We start from the raw sequence: 18,195 nt of genomic DNA, 5'->3' as shown, positions 1-18,195 counted from the left end.
CAATCACTGCCGGATGTGATACAGCCTGGATTTGAACCAGGTACTATAGTGACGCCTCTTGCACTGAGATGCAGTGCCTTAGACCACTGTGCCACTCGGGAGCTTAGGGTTATTTTTTATAGTAATCAATTGTTGGTCCCCAAAAAGTCCTCACAGGAATTAAAGACGTGTGCATGCGTGTGTGCTTCAAATCAAATTGTATTTGTCACATGCACTGAATACAACAGGTGTAGACCTTACCTTGAAAAGCTTACTTACAAGCCCTTAACCAACAACGCAGTTCAAGAAATAGAGTTAAGAAAATATTTACTAAATAAACTCAAGTAAAAAAATAACCCTAGAAAATGACAATAACAATAAGAGTACAGAGTCAATGTGCGCTGGTACAGGTTATTCGAGGTAATTTGTAATGTGACTATGCATAGATAATAAACAGCGAGTAGCAGCAGTGTAAAAACAAAGGGGGGTCAATGTAAATAGTCCGGGTGACGCTTAGCTATGATTTGGACTTATTTTAACTGAACAATTAGAAATCCAGTGTCACCTAGAGGTGTGTGTGCTGCCTGTGTGTAACCGATGTGAAATTGCTAGCTAGTTAGCGGTGGTGCGCGATAATAGCATTTCAATCGGGTGACGTCACTCGCTTTGAGACCTGAAGTAGTTGTTCCCCTTGCTCTGAGAGGGCTGCGGTTTTTGGGGTGGGATGGGTAAGTATGCTTCGTGGGTGACTGTTGTTGATGTGTGCAGAGGTTCCCTGGTACGAACCCGGGGCGAGGGGATGGACGTTAAACTGTTACATGTCTACCAACTGACATTACTTATCAGTATGCACTGGTCAGCCACATCCAAACACTTCGATTGCTCTCATCAGATCATGTTAAATGGTATTTTCCACGGGTTGTTGTTTTAACAGAGAAGGAAAAAGTCTAGGTGGACTTTTTGTCCTGTTTTAGTTGGTGAGGTGTGTGCGGTGTGAAATGTTTGGTATGCGATTTCACGCCTGTGGATCGGATTCGCCTGTTCCTGTAATTTGGGGCCATCAGTGCAGACACAGTCTCACTCCGATGGACCGATAAAACAAACACACACCCTGTTGTCTGGAGGAGAGATACAGGAAGCAGCAGACAGTGTGTGATGGGACTATGAAAGGAGGTTGTTTTGAGTACCACATTTTAATTAACCTCTCCTGCCTTCTCCCTTGTGGATCTGCAAAGTATATCATGTCTACTTGCTTCTGTTATGGTTCTATATGTGTAGGTTTGTCCTTGTCTTTCTGCACTAAACCTTCAGGAACCTGTATCGGCCCCTCAATAGTCTTATTGGGTGATTCTTAGAAGACGTATAAATTGCCTCTGAAGACTAGTAATACATTTGACCATGCTTCAGTACACCCACTGTGAAAGTGAAACCTTTTCAAGAGAAAAGCTATTTCTGATGGCTGTTACCTACATGTTAGTCTCCACTTCATTGCACATAAAAAAGGACTTGTTGTGAAAAAGACTGGATGCGAATATTATTTATACATTATTTAGACGGCTTCCCCTCTTTAACGCTAACAGCTGAGCAGGAGGAATCACAGCTAAAGAGCCTTTCCTGGGAAGCCTTACATACACACGGGCACGCCACACAAACACTCATGTACGTACGTAACACACACACCTACGGGCGGACAGACACACACACGGACGTACGCAGTCACGGACGGACGTAACTCTCTCTCTCTCTCTCTCTCTCTCACACACACACACACACACACACACACACACACACACACACACACACACACACACACACACACACACACACACACACACACACACACACACACACACACACACACACACACACACACACACACACACACACACACACAGCTGTGAGTTCCTGTTTAGTTTGGAACTCTCCTCCCTATTAGGGGTTCTGTTTGTATGATGGATATATAATGTATGATGGAAGTCCTGCTCCTTCTGCTCTTTCCATTCTCTCACTATTTAAGAACAAATGTCTCTGTTGAAATTCTCTCACTATTTAAGAACAAATGTCTCTGTTGAAATTCTCTCACTATTTAAGAACTAACCTCTCTCAGGACCATAACACTTGTCTCACACACACTCACACATGGCCTCGCAGACACACCGTTGCAGACAGGCAGCTGCTCAATATTTCTGCTCAGTTAAGTCAGTTCTCACAGACTAGCTGCCTTCCCAACTTCAGAGAGTTTGTAACATCTGTGCAAGCGCACACGCTGCTTTAAGGTTGTTTTTTTTACTTCCTCTAAAGTTACTTCAACCTAGTTGAACTGACACATGTGGATTTGGTGACTTGTTAAGTGAACTTCACTGTTAAAATTGTTCTTTTACGGTAGGCTACCGGCTACTGGTTGGAGTGAAAATACGGTAAATATACAACAAGTTACTATAGTTTTTTTACAGCTGTATTTAGGCAGTTTGCTGCTATAGTCTGGTTTCTTGGGACTCATCTACAATTTGAACTCACAACCTCTTGGATGCCAGAGACCTGTATTTCCTTCCACATCATCAGGTCTGTGGCCATGACTGTCACGTTCGTCATAACGAGGAGACCAAGGCGCAGCATGATAAGAATACATTCTTCTTTATTTACACGAAGAACACTAAACAAACTTAACAAAACAACAAAACGAATGTGAAGCTATAAGACACATGTGCTGACAGCCAACTACACATAGACAATACAAAAACTAAACCAACAACCCTCGTCACACCCTGACCTAACCAAAATAATAAAGAAAACAAAGATAACTAAGGTCAGGGCGTGACAGTACCCCCCCCCCAAGGTGCGCAAACCTAAACCTATATGGGAGGGTCTGGGTGGGCATCTAACCTCGGTGGCGGCTCTGGTTCTGGACGCCGCCCCCCTTCCTTACACTGAGTCCGCTCTTGTATCACTGACCCGTGGATCATTGTCGGAGGCTCTGGACTGCGGATCCTCGCCGTAGGCCCCGGGCTGGGGACCATCGCTGCGTGGATCATCGGCGGATGTTCTGGGGACCGTCGCTGGAGACCCTGGACTGTGGATGTTCTGGGCTGGAGACCCCGGACTGTGGCCCGTCGCTGTAGGTTCCGGACTGTGGCCCGTCGCTGGAGATTCCGGTCTGTGAACTGTTACCTTACGCTCTGGACTGGGTACTGTCGCCTTATGCTCTGGACTGGGTACTGTTGCCGGACGCTCTGGACTGCCGAGGCGCACTGTAGGCCTGGTGCGTGGTGCCGGAACTGGTGGTACCGGGCTGAGGACACACACTCAGGGCGAGTGCGGGGAGGAGGCACAGGATACACTGGGCCGTGGAGATGCTTTGGAAATCTACCACATAGAGCTGGCTCAATACCTCCTGGCTGGATGCCCATTCAAATGCGAGGAGCTGGAATAGAGCGCACCGGGCTAGAATAGCGCACTGGAGACACTGTGCGCATCTCTGCATAACACGGTGCCTGACCAGTTACACACTCCCCACGGTAAGCACGAGGAGTTGGCTCAGGTCTCCTGCCTGACTCAGCCAATCTCCTCGTGTGTCACCCCCAAAAATCTTGGGGCTGCCTCTCGTGCTTCCGTGCTAGCCGTGTACCTTCATATCTTCGCTGTTCCTCTATTCTCCTGTATTTCTCCTCGTAGTATCACGGTTCCGCTTTCGCTGCCTCTAACTCCTCCTTAGAACGGCGATACTCCCCCAGATGTGTCCAGGGTCCTGCTCCATCTAATATCTCCTCCCAGGTCCATCTCCCCATTAAGCGCTGTTCCTCCTTTTCACGCTGCTTGGTCCTTGTTTGGTGGGTTCTTCTGTCACGTTCGTCATAACGAGGAGACCAAGGCGCAGCGTGATAAGAATACACTCTTCTTTATTTACACGAAGAACACTAAACAAACTAACAAAACAACAAAACGAATGTGAAGCTATAAGACACGAGTGCTGACAGGCAACTACACATAGACAATCCAAAAACTAAACCAACCACACTCGTCGGACCCTGACCTAACCAAAATAATAAAGAAAACAAAGATCATCTCAGGGCGTGACAATGACCGAGATGGCCACAAACTGATTGGCAAGGATTACAATTGTCTGACAACACCAACATAAATATAACAGTGTTTTGGTACACTTAAAAGATGTTGTACTTGTGCCAACCGTAAGTGAGAGCATTGTACCAGTTTAAGTGGTTTATGGTTGTGTTAATGAAGGTTGAGCACCTCTTTTGTCCACTTGCAGTCCTGCAATCTTTATAAGAGTTGGTGACAAAGAGTTGCACTTGAAATCAAATCAAATTTATTTATATAGCCCTTCGTACATCAGCTGATATCTCAAAGTGCTGTACAGAAACCCAGCCTAAAACCCCAAACAGCAAGCAATGCAGGTGTAGAAGCACGGTGGTTAGGAAAAACTAACTTGAAAGAGGTTACTGTGCATTTTACAGCCAACTATCTGACAGTAAATTACTGTCATTACATAGAAGCTTTGTGATGATAACTTGTAAAAACACTTCACAAGGAAGTCATTCTCTGCTGTGAGAACATTTGGTACTCAGCCCTACCAGGGATGGCACAAATACAACATATTTTAGACTGTACCCCAAAGTATGTTAATGAGCAGCCCGGCCCCAAAAGCCCCACCTACATTTCAAAGCGCATTGACGATTGTACCTTATTAAAAATATTGTGTAGAAATGTACCATTATACTAGGCTATCTGTATACATTAGATATTTTTGTACCGCAGGCAACAACAGTACCATAGTGTTTGAGATTGTGTGGATATACTGTATGTTCATGGTTATAAATATGTACAGTGCATTCGGAAATTATTCAGACCCCTTGCCTTTTTCCACATGTCATGTTACAGCCTTTTTTTTAAATGGATTCAAAATAATAATAACCTCATAAATCTACACACAAAGCCCCATAATGACAAAGCAAAAACTAAAAAAAATAAAAATAATTGTGCAAATGTATTACAAATGTAAAACTGAAATATCACATTTACATAAGTATTCCGACCCTTTAAGTACTTTGTTGAAGCACCTTTGGCAGCGATTACAGCCTCGAGTCTTCTTGTGTACGACGCTACAAGCTTGGCACACCTGTAGTTGGGGAGTTCCTCACATTCTTCTCTGTAGATACATTTACATTTACAAAGTCATTTGGCAGATGCTCTTATCCAGAGCAACTTACACATTTGTGAATTCACCTTATGACATCCAGTGAAACTGCCACTTTACAATAGTGCATCTAAATCATTTAAGGGGGGGTGAGAAGGATTACTTTATCCTATCCTAGGTATTCCTTAAAGAGGTGGGGTTTCAGGTGTCTCCGGAAGGTGGTGATTGACTCCGCTGTCCTGGCGTCGTGAGGGAGTTTGTTCCACCATTGGGGGGCCAGAGCAGCGAACAGTTTTGACTGGGCTGAGCGGGAACTGTACTTCCTCAGTGGTAGGGAGGCGAGCAGGCCAGAGGTGGATGAACGCAGTGCCCTTGCTTGGGTGTAGGGCCTGATCAGAGCCTGGAGGTACTGCGGTGCCGTTCCCCTCACAGCTCCGTAGGCAAGCACCATGGTCTTGTAGCGGATGCGAGCTTCAACTGGAAGCCAGTGGAGAGAGCGGAGGAGCGGGGTGACGTGAGAGAACTTGGGAAGGTTGAACACCAGACGGGCTGCGGCGTTCCTCTCAAGCTCTGTCGGGTTGGATGGGGAGCGTCGCTGTACAGCTATTTTCAGGTCTCTCCAGAGATGTTCAATCGGTTTCAAGTCCGGACTCTGGCTGGGCCACTCAAGGACTTTCAGAGAATTGTCCCGAAGCCACTCCTGTTTTGTCTTGGCTGTGTGCTTAGGGTCGTTGTCCTGTTGGAAGGTGTAAATTCGCCCCAGTCAGAGAACCTACTCCAGATCTCTTAGGACTTCATCAATGATCTCTGTACTTTGCTCCTTTCATCTTTCCTTCGATCCTGACAAGTCTCCCAGTCCCTGCCGCTGAAAAACATCCCCACATCATGATTCTGCCACCACCATGCTTCATCGTAGGAATGGTGCCAGGTTTCCTCCAGACGTGACGCTTGTTGGCATTCAGGCCAAAGAGTTCCATCTTAGTTTCATCAGACCAGAGAATCTTGTTTCTCATGGTCTGAGAGACTTTAGGTGCCTTTAGGCAAACTCCAAGCAGGCTGTCATGTGCCTTTTACTGAGAAGTAGCTTCCGTTTGGCCACTCCGCCTGATTGGTGGAGTGCTGCAGAGATGGTTGTCCTTCTGGAAGGTTCTTCCATCTCCACAGAGGAACTCTGGAGCTCTGTCCGAGTGAATATTGGGTTCTTGGTCACCTTCCAAGGCCCTTCTCCCCCAATTGCTTAGTTTGGCCGGGCCGCCAGCTTTGTCATTATGGGGTATTGTGTATGGAAAACAGCCCCAGACCATTATTCCTCCTCCACCAAACTTTACAGTTGTCACTATGCATTGGGGCAGGTAGCATTCTCCTGGCATCCGCCAATCCCAGATCCGTCCGTCGGACTGCAAGATGGTGAAGTGTGTGTCATCACTCCAGAAAACGTGTTTCCACTGCTCAAGTCCAATGGTGGTGAGCTTTACACTGCTCCAGCCAAAGTTTGGCATATGCTCATGGTGATCTTAGGCTTGTGTGCGGCTGCTCAGCCATGGAAACCCATTTCATGAAGCTCCCGACAAACAGTTATTGTGCTGATGTTGCTTCCAGAGGTAGTTTGGAACTTGGTAGTGAGTGTTGCAACCAAGAACAGACCATTTTTACACACTTCAGCACTTGGGGATTCCATTCTTTGAGCTCTTGTGGCCTTCCTCTTCACGGCTGAGCCGTTGTTGCCCCTAGACGTTTCCACTTCACAATAACAGCACTTACAGTTGACCGTGGCAGCTCTAGCAGGGCAGAAATTTTATGAACTGACTTGTTGGAAAGGCTGTGTGCTCGATTTTATTCACCTGTCAGCAGCGGGTGTCGCTGAAATAGCCAAATACATTCATTTGAAGGGGTGTCCACATACCTTTTGTATATATAGTGTACTTATCCTGTAAAATTAAAATAGCTTACTTGCTACTGAGTTGCTGTTAAAATACAGAACATATCTTAATTAACAAGTATACTCTATTCAGAATACAGTTGCATAATGTCATTTTACAGCAATAACTAATTCAGTTGTAAGAATACAGTAAGTTTTATATTTACTGTAAAAAAAAATAAACGTGTGTTCCATAAGCACATCTGAAGTATCCTATACGAATAACTGTAATTGCAAGTGAGGCGTGATGAGAATTTACAGGACGATCCAAAAAGTATCCAATTGCATTGTGATTGACTGTAAATATACAGCAAAACAGTAATACCCTATTTATTTACTATAAAATGATAATTTTATCAGTATCATAAAATGTACAGCAATTGCGTACAGTGTAGCTTTCTATGCTTTGTCAGCACAACTTAAAGCATTAGTTGAAGCATATTGATTTGACTAAAAGTATGAAGTTCACTATACTAAATTGAAGTAACTTTAGATTAAGTTAACTCAACAAATATTTTTTTTTAACAATGACCAATTTCAATACGTTTCAGTTAAGTTGACTTTGGAAAATGAGCTGAAACAACTAAAAGGCTAAAGAAGTGTTTACAGTGTACACACGCACGTACACTGAGCCATTCACTATGTCTTCGGTGTTTTATTATTAAGGCCCTATGGCCGTGACAGGGAACAGAAATCCAAGTGAAAGAGAAACTCTGAGTTGAGGTAACTTGGGAATGTACTGTCAGCAGTTTTACTGACAAAGGCAGTCTGTGTGTGTGTATGTGTGTGTGAGGGGATATACAGGCTATTGGTAGTGAAAGATAAGCCCTAGGATTGCTGTGGCAGAGAGCTGTGTGCTGCTGGCTGGGGTGATAATGACCCTATCACGCTTGTTGACTCTCTCTAGATGACTGGGTGGCAAATCTCTATGTGTGTGTGTGTGTGTGTGTGTGTGTGTGTGTGTGTGTGTGTGTGTGTGTGTGTGTGTGTGTGTGTGTGTGTGTGTGTGTGTGTGTGTGTGTGTGTGTGTAGGGGGGAAGATATTTTCTTGCTGTTCTAGCCCAACTTTGTACTACTAGTCTTCGCATCCTGCATTGGTGTAGACTGGGGAGGAGATGTGTGTAGACTGGGGAGGTGTGTGTAGACTGGGGAGGTGTGTGTAGACTGGGGGGGAGGTGTGTGTAGACTGGGGGGGAGGTGTGTGTAGACTGGGGAGGAGATGTGTGTAGACTGGGGAGGAGATGTGTGTAGACTGGGGAGGTGTGTAGACTGGGGAGGAGGTGTGTGTAGACTGGGGAGGTGTGTGTAGACTGGGGAGGAGATGTGTGTAGACTGGGGAGATGTGTGTAGACTGGGGAGGAGGTGTGTGTAGACTAGGGAAGTGTGTGTAGACTGGGGAGGTGTGTGTAGACTGGGGAGGTGTGTGTAGACTGGGGGGAGGTGTGTGTAGACTGGGGAGGAGATGTGTGTAGACTGGGGAGGAGGTGTGTGTAGACTGGGGAGGAGATGTGTGTAGACTGGGGAGGAGGTGTGTGTAGACTGGGGAGGAGGTGTGTGTAGACTGGGGAGGAGATGTGTGTAGACTGGGGAGGAGATGTGTGTAGACTGGGGAGGAGATGTGTGTAGACTGGGGAGGAGATGTGTGTAGACTGGGGAGGAGGTGTGTGTAGACTGGGGAGGAGATGTGTGTAGACTGGGGAGGAGGTGTGTGTAGACTGGGGAGGTGTGTGTAGACTGGGGAGGTGTGTGTAGACTGGGGAGGTGTGTGTAGACTGGGGAGGAGGTGTGTGTAGACTGGGGAGATGTGTGTAGACTGGGGAGGAGATGTGTGTAGACTGGGGAGGAGGTGTGTGTAGACTGGGGAGGAGGTGTGTGTAGACTGGGGAGGAGGTGTGTGTAGACTGGGGAGGAGGTGTGTGTAGACTGGGGAGGAGGTGTGTGTAGACTGTGGAGGTGTGTAGACTGGGGAGGAGGTGTGTGTAGACTGGGGAGGAGATGTGTGTAGACTGGGGAGAGGTGTGTGTAGACTGGGGAGGAGGTGTGTGTAGACTGGGGAGGAGGTGTGTGTAGACTGGGGAGGAGGTGTGTGTAGACTGGGGAGGAGGTGTGTGTAGACTGGGGAGGAGGTGTGTGTAGACTGGGGAGGAGGTGTGTGTAGACTGGGGAGGAGGTGTGTGTAGACTGGGGAGGAGATGTGTGTAGACTGGGGAGGAGATGTGTGTAGACTGGGGAGGAGGTGTGTGTAGACTGGGGAGGAGGTGTGTGTAGACTGGGGAGGAGGTGTGTGTAGACTGGGGAGGAGGTGTGTGTAGACTGGGGAGGAGGTGTGTGTAGACTGGGGAGGAGGTGTGTGTAGACTGTGGAGGTGTGTAGACTGGGGAGGAGGTGTGTGTAGACTGGGGAGGAGATGTGTGTAGACTGGGGAGAGGTGTGTGTACTGGGGAGGTGTGTGTAGACTGGGGAGGTGTGTGTAGACTGGGGAGGAGGTGTGTGTAGACTGGGAGGAGGTGTGTGTAGACTGGGGAGGAGGTGTGTGTAGACTGGGGAGGAGATGTGTGTAGACTGGGGAGATGTGTGTAGACTGGGGAGGTGTGTGTAGACTGGGGAGGTGTGTGTAGACTGGGGAGGAGATGTGTGTAGACTGGGGAGGGGTGTGTGTAGACTGGGGAGGGGTGTGTGTAGACTGGGGAGGTGTGTGTAGACTGGGGAGGAGGTGTGTGTAGACTGGGGAGGTGTGTGTAGACTGGGGAGGAGGTTTGTGTAGACTGGGGAGGAGGTTTGTGTAGACTGGGGAGGTGTGTAGACTGGGGAGGAGGTGTGTGTAGACTGGGAAGGAGGTGTGTGTAGACTGGGGAGATGTGTATAGACTGGGGAGGAGATGTGTATAGACTGGGGAGGAGATGTGTGTAGACTGGGGAGGAGGTGTGTGTAGACTGGGAAGGAGGTGTGTGTAGACTGGGGAGGAGATGTGTGTAGACTGGGGAGGTGTGTGTAGACTGGGGAGGAGATGTGTAGACTGGGAAGGAGGTGTGTGTAGACTGGGGAGGAGATGTGTATAGACTGGGGAGGAGATGTGTGTAGACTGGGGAGGAGATGTGTGTAGACTGGGGAGGAGGTGTGTGTAGACTGGGGAGGAGGTGTGTGTAGACTGGGGAGGTGTGTGTAGACTGGGGAGGTGTGTGTAGACTGGGGAGATGTGTATAGACTGGGGAGGAGGTGTGTGTAGACTGGGGAGGAGATGTGTATAGACTGGGGAGGAGGTGTGTGTAGACTGGGGAGATGTGTGTAGACTGGGGAGATGTGTGTAGACTGGGGAGATGTTGTAGACTGGGGAGGAGGTGTGTGTAGACTGGGGAGGAGGTGTGTGTAGACTGGGGAGGTGTGTAGACTGGGGAGGTGTGTGTAGACTGGGGAGATGTGTGTAGACTGGGGAGATGTTGTAGACTGGGGAGGAGGTGTGTGTAGACTGGGGAGGAGGTGTGTGTAGACTGGGGAGGTGTGTGTAGACTGGGGAGATGTGTGTAGACTGGGGAGGTGTGTGTAGACTGGGGAGGAGGTGTGTGTAGACTGGGGAGGAGATGTGTGTAGACTGGGGAGGAGATGTGTGTAGACTGGGGTGGAGGTGTGTGTAGACTGGGGAGATGTGTGTAGACTGGGGAGATGTGTGTAGACTGGGGAGATGTTGTAGACTGGGGAGATGTTGTAGACTGGGGAGGGGGTGTGTGTAGACTGGGGAGGAGGTGTGTGTAGACTGGGGAGGTGTGTGTAGACTGGGGAGATGTGTGTAGACTGGGGAGGTGTGTGTAGACTGGGGAGGAGGTGTGTGTAGACTGGGAGGAGGTGTGTAGACTGGGGAGGAGGTGTGTGTAGACTGGGAGGAGGTGTGTAGACTGGGGAGGAGGTGTGTGTAGACTGGGGAGGAGGTGTGTGTAGACTGGGGAGGAGGTGTGTGTAGACTGGGGAGATGTGTGTAGACTGGAGAGGTGTGTGTAGACTGGGGAGATGTGTGTAGACTGGGGAGGAGGTGTGTGTAGACTGGGGAGGAGGTGTGTGTAGACTGGGGAGATGTGTATGTGTGCGTGTTGAAAGGGTTGATTGACTTTGTCCTCCTCGCCGTCCTCTTATCAGGGCTGTATCACTCAGACTCTCAGCAGCAGGCTGTGCTTTTTGCCTCTGGACCAGCAATCATCTTCCTAAATCAATATCTGCCCCTGCGAGACCAGACACACACTGCCCTTTATCACTGTTAGGACTGAGAGATTTGGACAGTTTCTCTTCAAATTCAACCAAAACCCACATCTGTTATTTTAAGTGAGTTATTATTCTTTATTTTCTGAGATGTTTGTTTGTGTTTTGTGTGTGTGTGTGTGTGTGTATGTGTGTGTGTGTGTGTGTGTGTGTGTTAACCTAATGTGGGACATTATATATAAAGGTGTTAAGGGAGAAGTGATCCATCTCTCCCTGTAGGAGCCACTGCTCCTCCAAGTCCCTCTAGTCTAACTTCTGTTGTTCTCCCTCCTATAACTAGATTACACCTTGTTTATAGCTGACGTGGAACCGCTGTAGGCCCGTATTGTTGACGTTAGCCAGCTAGAACTAGTAGTGATGAACCACAGTTTTAGGAGTATGTGGGGAGAGCCAAGCAGTGTGTCAGTTTGATACAATAGTCTGAAGTTTTGAGAAACAATCTTTTTTTTAATGTGAATCTCGGTGCAAAAAGACAGTAATTAGAGAAAATGGTTGTCATAACAACAATGTTTACTTGTTTACTTCCCCTGGTACATACAGTGGGTTTAGTACCTTAGAGAGGATGCTGTTATAAAAGCTTTCCAGGAAGTAACCGCTCTGCTCTCTGACCCATGCCTCCAACAGACAATTAGAGCTGTGTGAAAAAACGTCCCATCAAACAGTTGTTGGTTTTTACTTTAACTACTGACAAGACAATACTCCTCTGCATAATAATCCAGTGATAATAGTGTGTGTGTGTTTGTTTATTGTTGCCCCAGGCATATCAAGCACTTATTATTATTAATATTACTCATTATGTTGGGAGGCAGGTTGCATAGTGGTTAGAGCGTTTAGCCAGGAACCAGAAGGTAGCTAGCTCGAATCCCTGCGCCGACACGTTGAAAAAAAGTTGATGTGCCCCTGAGCAAGGCACTTAATCCAAATTGCTCCTGGGTCACTGTTGTTAATGGCAGACCCTGGCCGGGACCCCTTTTTCCGGGGATGTCTCAGAGGGCGTTAGAATTTGTGCAAAAAACAAATTTCCATTTCACACATGCATATCATACACAATTGTACATGTGACAAACATGACAAATATAACCACCCATCAAATTATTATTATTATTATTCCCCAATGAATTGTTTGCCTCTCTCTCTCTCTCCTCTCTCTCTCTCCCCTCTCTCCTCCCCCTCTCTCCTCCCCCCTCTCTCTCCAGCTCTCCCCATGGTGAGGAACTGTGATGATCCCACTCCGGCCCCTCAGAGCAGGTCTATGGATGATGTTGAGGAGCTGGCTGCCAGCTATGAACGCAAACTCATAGAGGTGGGTACTACTGGCTGGCTCAGTCTTACCCTTACCAGTACTTAGGCATCTCTCATTCCAGAAAGTAGCTTTCTCCCTTATACCCTCATTCACTCCCTTTTATGGAGCTGATGGAGAGATCATGGATTTCTATGCATATGGCAGCAACTAGTTAGAGCTCAAATGTTTATTCTATTCTACTGAGCCATTTACTTTATGTTTGTCTTCTTATCTTTTGTTATTTGTCGTTGTTGCATTATCGAGAAGGAACCTGCAAGTAAGCATTTCGTTGGAAGGTGTATACCATGTGTATCCTGTACATATGACTAATGCAACTTAAAACTATCTACCCAGTCATCACAGATCAGTGAAGGGGATTGCTGTCACCAATCCAGCCTGGTCAAATCACTGTGATCACTTCAAGAAGGGATTTGTAAAGTATTCAAACAGTCATGGAGATTGTAGGCAGCTGATGCACAGTTCCAACTCTGTTTTTACACATGACGATAATGCAGTCATTCAGAGACAGAGCCAGGGAGTGGGTGGTTCTGGGAGTTCTTGGCATGCTGGTTAACTAATGACCAACCAACGGTGTGGCACTCTGTGCTGAGAGACAATGACATCAGCAAACCCCGGGAACACCGCCCGCCTCTATTTTAATGAGGTTGCAGTCAATTATTCATAAGTGTTTTAAATTTCTTTAATAAGAAATAATTCTGTTTGTGTTTGGGAAAACTGTCATTTCACTTATTTGTGCATTTATCTATGTCTTTTTTATTGTGTTTACTTAATGATGTGTTCATTTGCTTGCCTGTCAGTCTCACTAGGGCTTTCCTAAACATGCTGAGACGGGTACTGCCGTTTTCACTTTAAATCTCCGTTCAACGCTGTGACAACTTTATTTCAATGTACTGGCAGACAGTGTACATTTTTCTTTTGTCCTCCACATTATGTTACTACCTGGTTTGCCTGTTTATGTTCTCTCTGAAGTCATGGAAACATGCAGATGTTTAGACTACAGCAGTTTGGCTAGTACTGTTGGCTGTTGCTATTGACAAATCAAATCAAATCAAAAACCAAATCACTGTGGCTTTTACTGGTGGCCACAGTGAAATAGTTTGGCCGTATAGGAGATTTGCTTCCATTAGGAATATGTAATAACCACATGTATAACCACAGTTCTTTATAAGCAAGTTCAGAGGTGTGATATGACATAGTATAATATTGTAAGATACTATTATGGAATGTAGTAGTCTTTTTGTGGAGGAGAGATGGATATGTGTTTGAGGGTGTTTGTTCTACAATGAGATTTGGGTGTTTGAGGGTCTGTGTGTGTTCTACAGTGAGGTGTGTGTGTGTGTGTGTGTGTGTGTGTGTGTGTGTGTGTGTGTGTGTGTGTGTGTGTGTGTGTGTGTGTGTGTATATATAACAGTGAGATATGGGTCGGGGACTCCTGTGGGATCTCTGGATCTTCCTTTTGATCTGTTCTCTCATTAATTATCCAACAGCAGAAACACCACAGCAATTACTAACAGGCTTTGTTTCTGTTCAATTTAGAAAAGACTCACAATAATAGCAGCCTACGCCTGGAAACATGTTCCACTGTAGCCATTCCTATATTGATCTTAAAAATGGAAGAGATGGATGGACTAAATAATGCTCAACAAATTGCCAATTTGTGTGTGGGTGTGCATGTGCGTACGCGTGCCTGTGTGTGTCCTTGCATGCGTGCCAATCTGAGTGGACAGCTTAGTCCTCTACCCGCCCCTCCTCCTTCCCCACCACCCGTCTCCCTGCTCATGTCACTTCCTGTTTGTGGAGACTGCTGGGTAAAGTGAGTCAGTGAGAGAGCGACAGTGTGCACCCAGACACTGACACCAATCTCCCCCCTCTCTTTCCTCCATTCCTCCCTTGCTTTCACATTCATCCCCCTCTCTCATGCTACCGCTCTGAGGGAAAGCTAAGCCTGTCGTCTCCTCTTTCCACTTCTCTCTGTTCTCTCTCTTCAGACTCGTTTCACATCCAATTACTTGTGTTAGATAGCAGGTCAGCTATGGTGGCTGTTTCTGCTTAGGCTGGGACTTCTCTGTACAGGTTCCCAGCTCAGCACAGCAACTCTGCTCGCCTCACACTAACTGCTGCTCAACTCACACTACTGTCAGCCTAGGGAGAGAGAGAGAGGAGGAAGGGAGAGAGAGAGGGATGGAGGAAGGGAGAGAGAGAGAGGGATGGAGGGAGGGAGGGATGGAGGGAGGGAGAGAGACAGAGGGAGGGGAGGAAGGGAGAGAGAGGGAGGGAGGGAAGGAAAGGAAATGAGAGGGAGGGAGAGAGGGGAGGAAGCGAGAGAGAGGGAGGGGAGGAAGGGAGAGAGAGAGGGGAGGTGAGGAAGGGAGAGGAGAGAGAGAGAGAGGGAAGGGATGAAGGGAGAGAGAGAGGGAGGGGAGGAAGGGAGAGAGGGAGGGGAGGAAGGGAGAGAGGGAGGGGAGGGAGGGAGAGAGGGAGGGGAGGGAGGGAGAGAGGGAGGGGAGGAAGGGAGAGAGGGAGGTAGGGTATGGGAGAAAGGGGGATGGAGGGAGAGAACTGCCAGGATTACCTGCATCACAACAGGGCCATATAGAACTGTCATATGGCCCACAAATAGAGGCTGACAACTGATTTTACTGTTAAGTTAGTTTTTTAGGTCCTGAATAACTTACCATAAACCAAAACTAACTGCTATCAATAAAATGCGTTGCTATTTCAGAAAGTTTTAATGGAAAAGCTGAAATAGAAAATTGACAACTTTTCTAAATTGAAACCCAGTTAAACATTGAATGAATGAATGTGGTGACTTGGTCTTGTCTTCCCGACCAGCGCTGCATGGTGAGTAATGAGGTTGAAACCGCATGTGCACTCCTGGCCTGTTTAACTGAATTGGGAGCATTCGCAAGTGGCTGTGACTGACTGAAATGACATATGCAAATCAGCAGGCGCGGCCGCAGAATAACAAACTGATTAGCTCCCTCTCACTGAGAATTAATTGGGTTCCTTCACGCTTCAAATTAATTTCTTTTTTTAATGTCCTATTTGAAAGTTACGGCACAAATAAATAGAGGTGATGAATGGATTGAGTTTTCCAGAATGATCCGATGTTCCGTCAGTGAGTTCTGTTGTTCCGACTTGATAGCTAGGAACCTTTCTGTTGTGCTGTTTAGTGTTCCTGTCACGCCCTGACCATAGAGAGCCCTCGGTTCTCTATGGTGTTTAGGTCAGAGTGTGACTAGGGGGGTGTTCTAGTCATTGATTTTCTATGTGGCTGGGTTGTATGGTTCACTATTAGAGGCAGCTGGTAATCGTTGTCTCTAATTGGGGATCATATTTAGGAAGCCCTTTCTCCCACCTGCTCTGTGGGATATTGTTTTGTGTGTGTGTGTGTGTGTGTGTGTGTGTGTGTGTGTGTGTGTGTGTGTGTGTGTGTGTGTGTGTGTGTGTGTGTGTGTGTGTGTGTGTGTGTGTGTGTGTGTGTGTGTGTGTGTGTGTGTGTGTGTGTGTGTGTGTGTGGCACCACAGGTGTCACGTTTTCATTGTTGGTTTATTGTTTTTGTTTGACGTTTTCACCCTAATAAAGATGTGGAACTCTACACACGCTGCGCCTTGGTCCGTCTATCGTCACGACCGCGACAGTTCCCCACAGGGAGGCTGTCAAAGGTGATGCGGCACTGTTGGGCCTCGCTAGTGCTGTTGGTACTCCAAATGCCAGCTGAGTCGCGTGTGCGCGCGCACGGGCACGTGTGAGGGTGCACATGCACACGCGTCTGTGTTTGTATGTCTGTGTTCCTGTGTGTTTGTACCTGTGTGTGTGTGCGTACCTGTGTTTGTGTGGGTGGGTGGGTGTGTTCACATCGTTCAACACGCCCGTTGTCTCTCCCGGTCTCTGTAGAGTTAGACAACTTCAAGGAACCTGCAGGTTAACTCCTGAGATGGGAAAGTTGAATGTTGAGTGCATTTCAAAGCAGAAGCAGTGGAAGCAGGAGTGTTTTTGATGGGGCTGCCTTCAAAGATGTCAAGTTCTGCATTTTAATGTCCAACTCTCTCTACCTGATCCTGAGGTCACTGTGTTTGAATTCATTCATCTGAAGTCTGGAAAGTTAAAAACAACTGTATTTATTAATAGTGACCTAGAAACCTAGGTGAATGTTGAAATGTTAGCTAACTATGAGATAATTATAGCCAAGCTGGAAAACTATAACAAAGGAAAAGTTTGTTTCCTCACCTCTCCCAGATGCCATGTTGAGGTTATTTTTCAACTTTGTGCTATAAGATAATAATTGTCTTCATTATTCCTTGCTTTTAAACTACTATAATTATATCTCTCCCTCATAATAACAGACAAAGAGCTTTCTTAAAATAACCATTCTTAAACTAGCCTGGTACTGAAGTGAATTCCTTGGTAGTTTTCAAAAAACCAACAACCAGGCTAAAACATTCTGTCTCACTTTCAAATGAGACTCTATGATGTCTTATTTTAACCCAGTGTGTTTGAGGTGGTATACTCTGTATTAGGGTCAGTGACGTCTACAGACATGTCAAAAATGACATTATTCACCGGTCATACCCAGACGTCCCTGTCCTCAATCTACCCTGACACCTGATGTCCCCAGACAAATGAATGCATGTCACAGCTATCTGGCTGTCTCTGTTTGTGACATCCTGGTGGCAGAAACCTATCACCCTGTCCAGGTCTGTTATGGACACTGACAGCTGATGTCGTGAGCAGCCTGGACTCAACCACCATGTGTGTGTGCACATCCGATTAGCTGATTGGCCAAACTGTCAATCTTACGGTTCCACTGTGTATCATTGTTGACTTGTTCTTGGAGTCTGTTGTTTCAGTTCATATACAGCTACAAGGATCATGTGTGTGTTCCAAACTGTAACTAACCCCGTGTGTATTTGTGTGTGTGTGTTTATACCAGGTGGCTGAAATGCATGGCGAGCTGATAGAGTTCAATGAGCGTCTGTACCGTTCTCTGATGGCCAAGGACCACCTCATCAACCAAATGAAACAGGAACTCATTGATCTCAGAGGACCAGTGAGTTACCCTCTACACAGACAAATTGCCTGCATACACACACCCATACACACACCCATGGGAGATTTCCGGCCACTCGGTAACAAATCAACTACCCTAGGCTACCTCTTATCCCAGAGCTCCAGCCATCATCTGCTGGCCCAGCTTTGGCCGCACACTAGCTGGCTGACCAGGCAAGCTGTATGTGTGGTTCTCTGGTCCCTGGGGCTGGAGCAGGAGGGGAGTAGAGGAGATGTGGCCCCCTCTATCCCAGCCCTGTGGCCCTGTCTCTGGGGTGTGAGAGCCCTACTTCATCCTCTCTACACCAGATCATTTTGTTCTATTAATAGACAGTCCACACATTGAAAATGAAAGACAAAAGGCTGTTGAAACACACATAAACACAGCCCCCGCCACACACACACACACACAAAGAATTACCCCTGCATGTGTCCCTGGGCTGTGGAGGGATTTGAGGAGAAGACAGATTATAGGAATGGATCCCTTACAGCCACGCTGGGTAATAGTGTCCATCTCTGCCGCTGCCTCCTATCCAGGGATTAAC

The 18,195-nt window shown here is 47.0% G+C and overlaps 1 protein-coding gene across 2 annotated transcripts in view; it reads left to right on the top strand.

The window, feature by feature from the left end:
• Positions 1-18,195, top strand: part of snx29 (sorting nexin 29) — a 120,484-nt gene that overhangs the window by 63,149 nt on the left and 39,140 nt on the right. For both annotated transcript variants that reach the window (XR_010452860.1, XM_064950522.1), the window contains exons 15-16: positions 12,494-12,600; positions 17,535-17,651. Coding sequence is in view for 1 of the 2 variants with exons in the window: in XM_064950522.1 (XP_064806594.1) it covers positions 12,494-12,600; positions 17,535-17,651 (224 nt within the window). In the remaining variant the exon portion in view is untranslated. The remainder of the gene's footprint in view (positions 1-12,493; positions 12,601-17,534; positions 17,652-18,195) is intronic.

Source organism: Oncorhynchus masou, chromosome 31 (genome assembly GCF_036934945.1).
Source record: "Oncorhynchus masou masou isolate Uvic2021 chromosome 31, UVic_Omas_1.1, whole genome shotgun sequence".
Lineage (NCBI taxonomy): Eukaryota > Metazoa > Chordata > Actinopteri > Salmoniformes > Salmonidae > Oncorhynchus > Oncorhynchus masou.
This window is presented reverse-complemented; position numbering and strand designations above follow the sequence as displayed.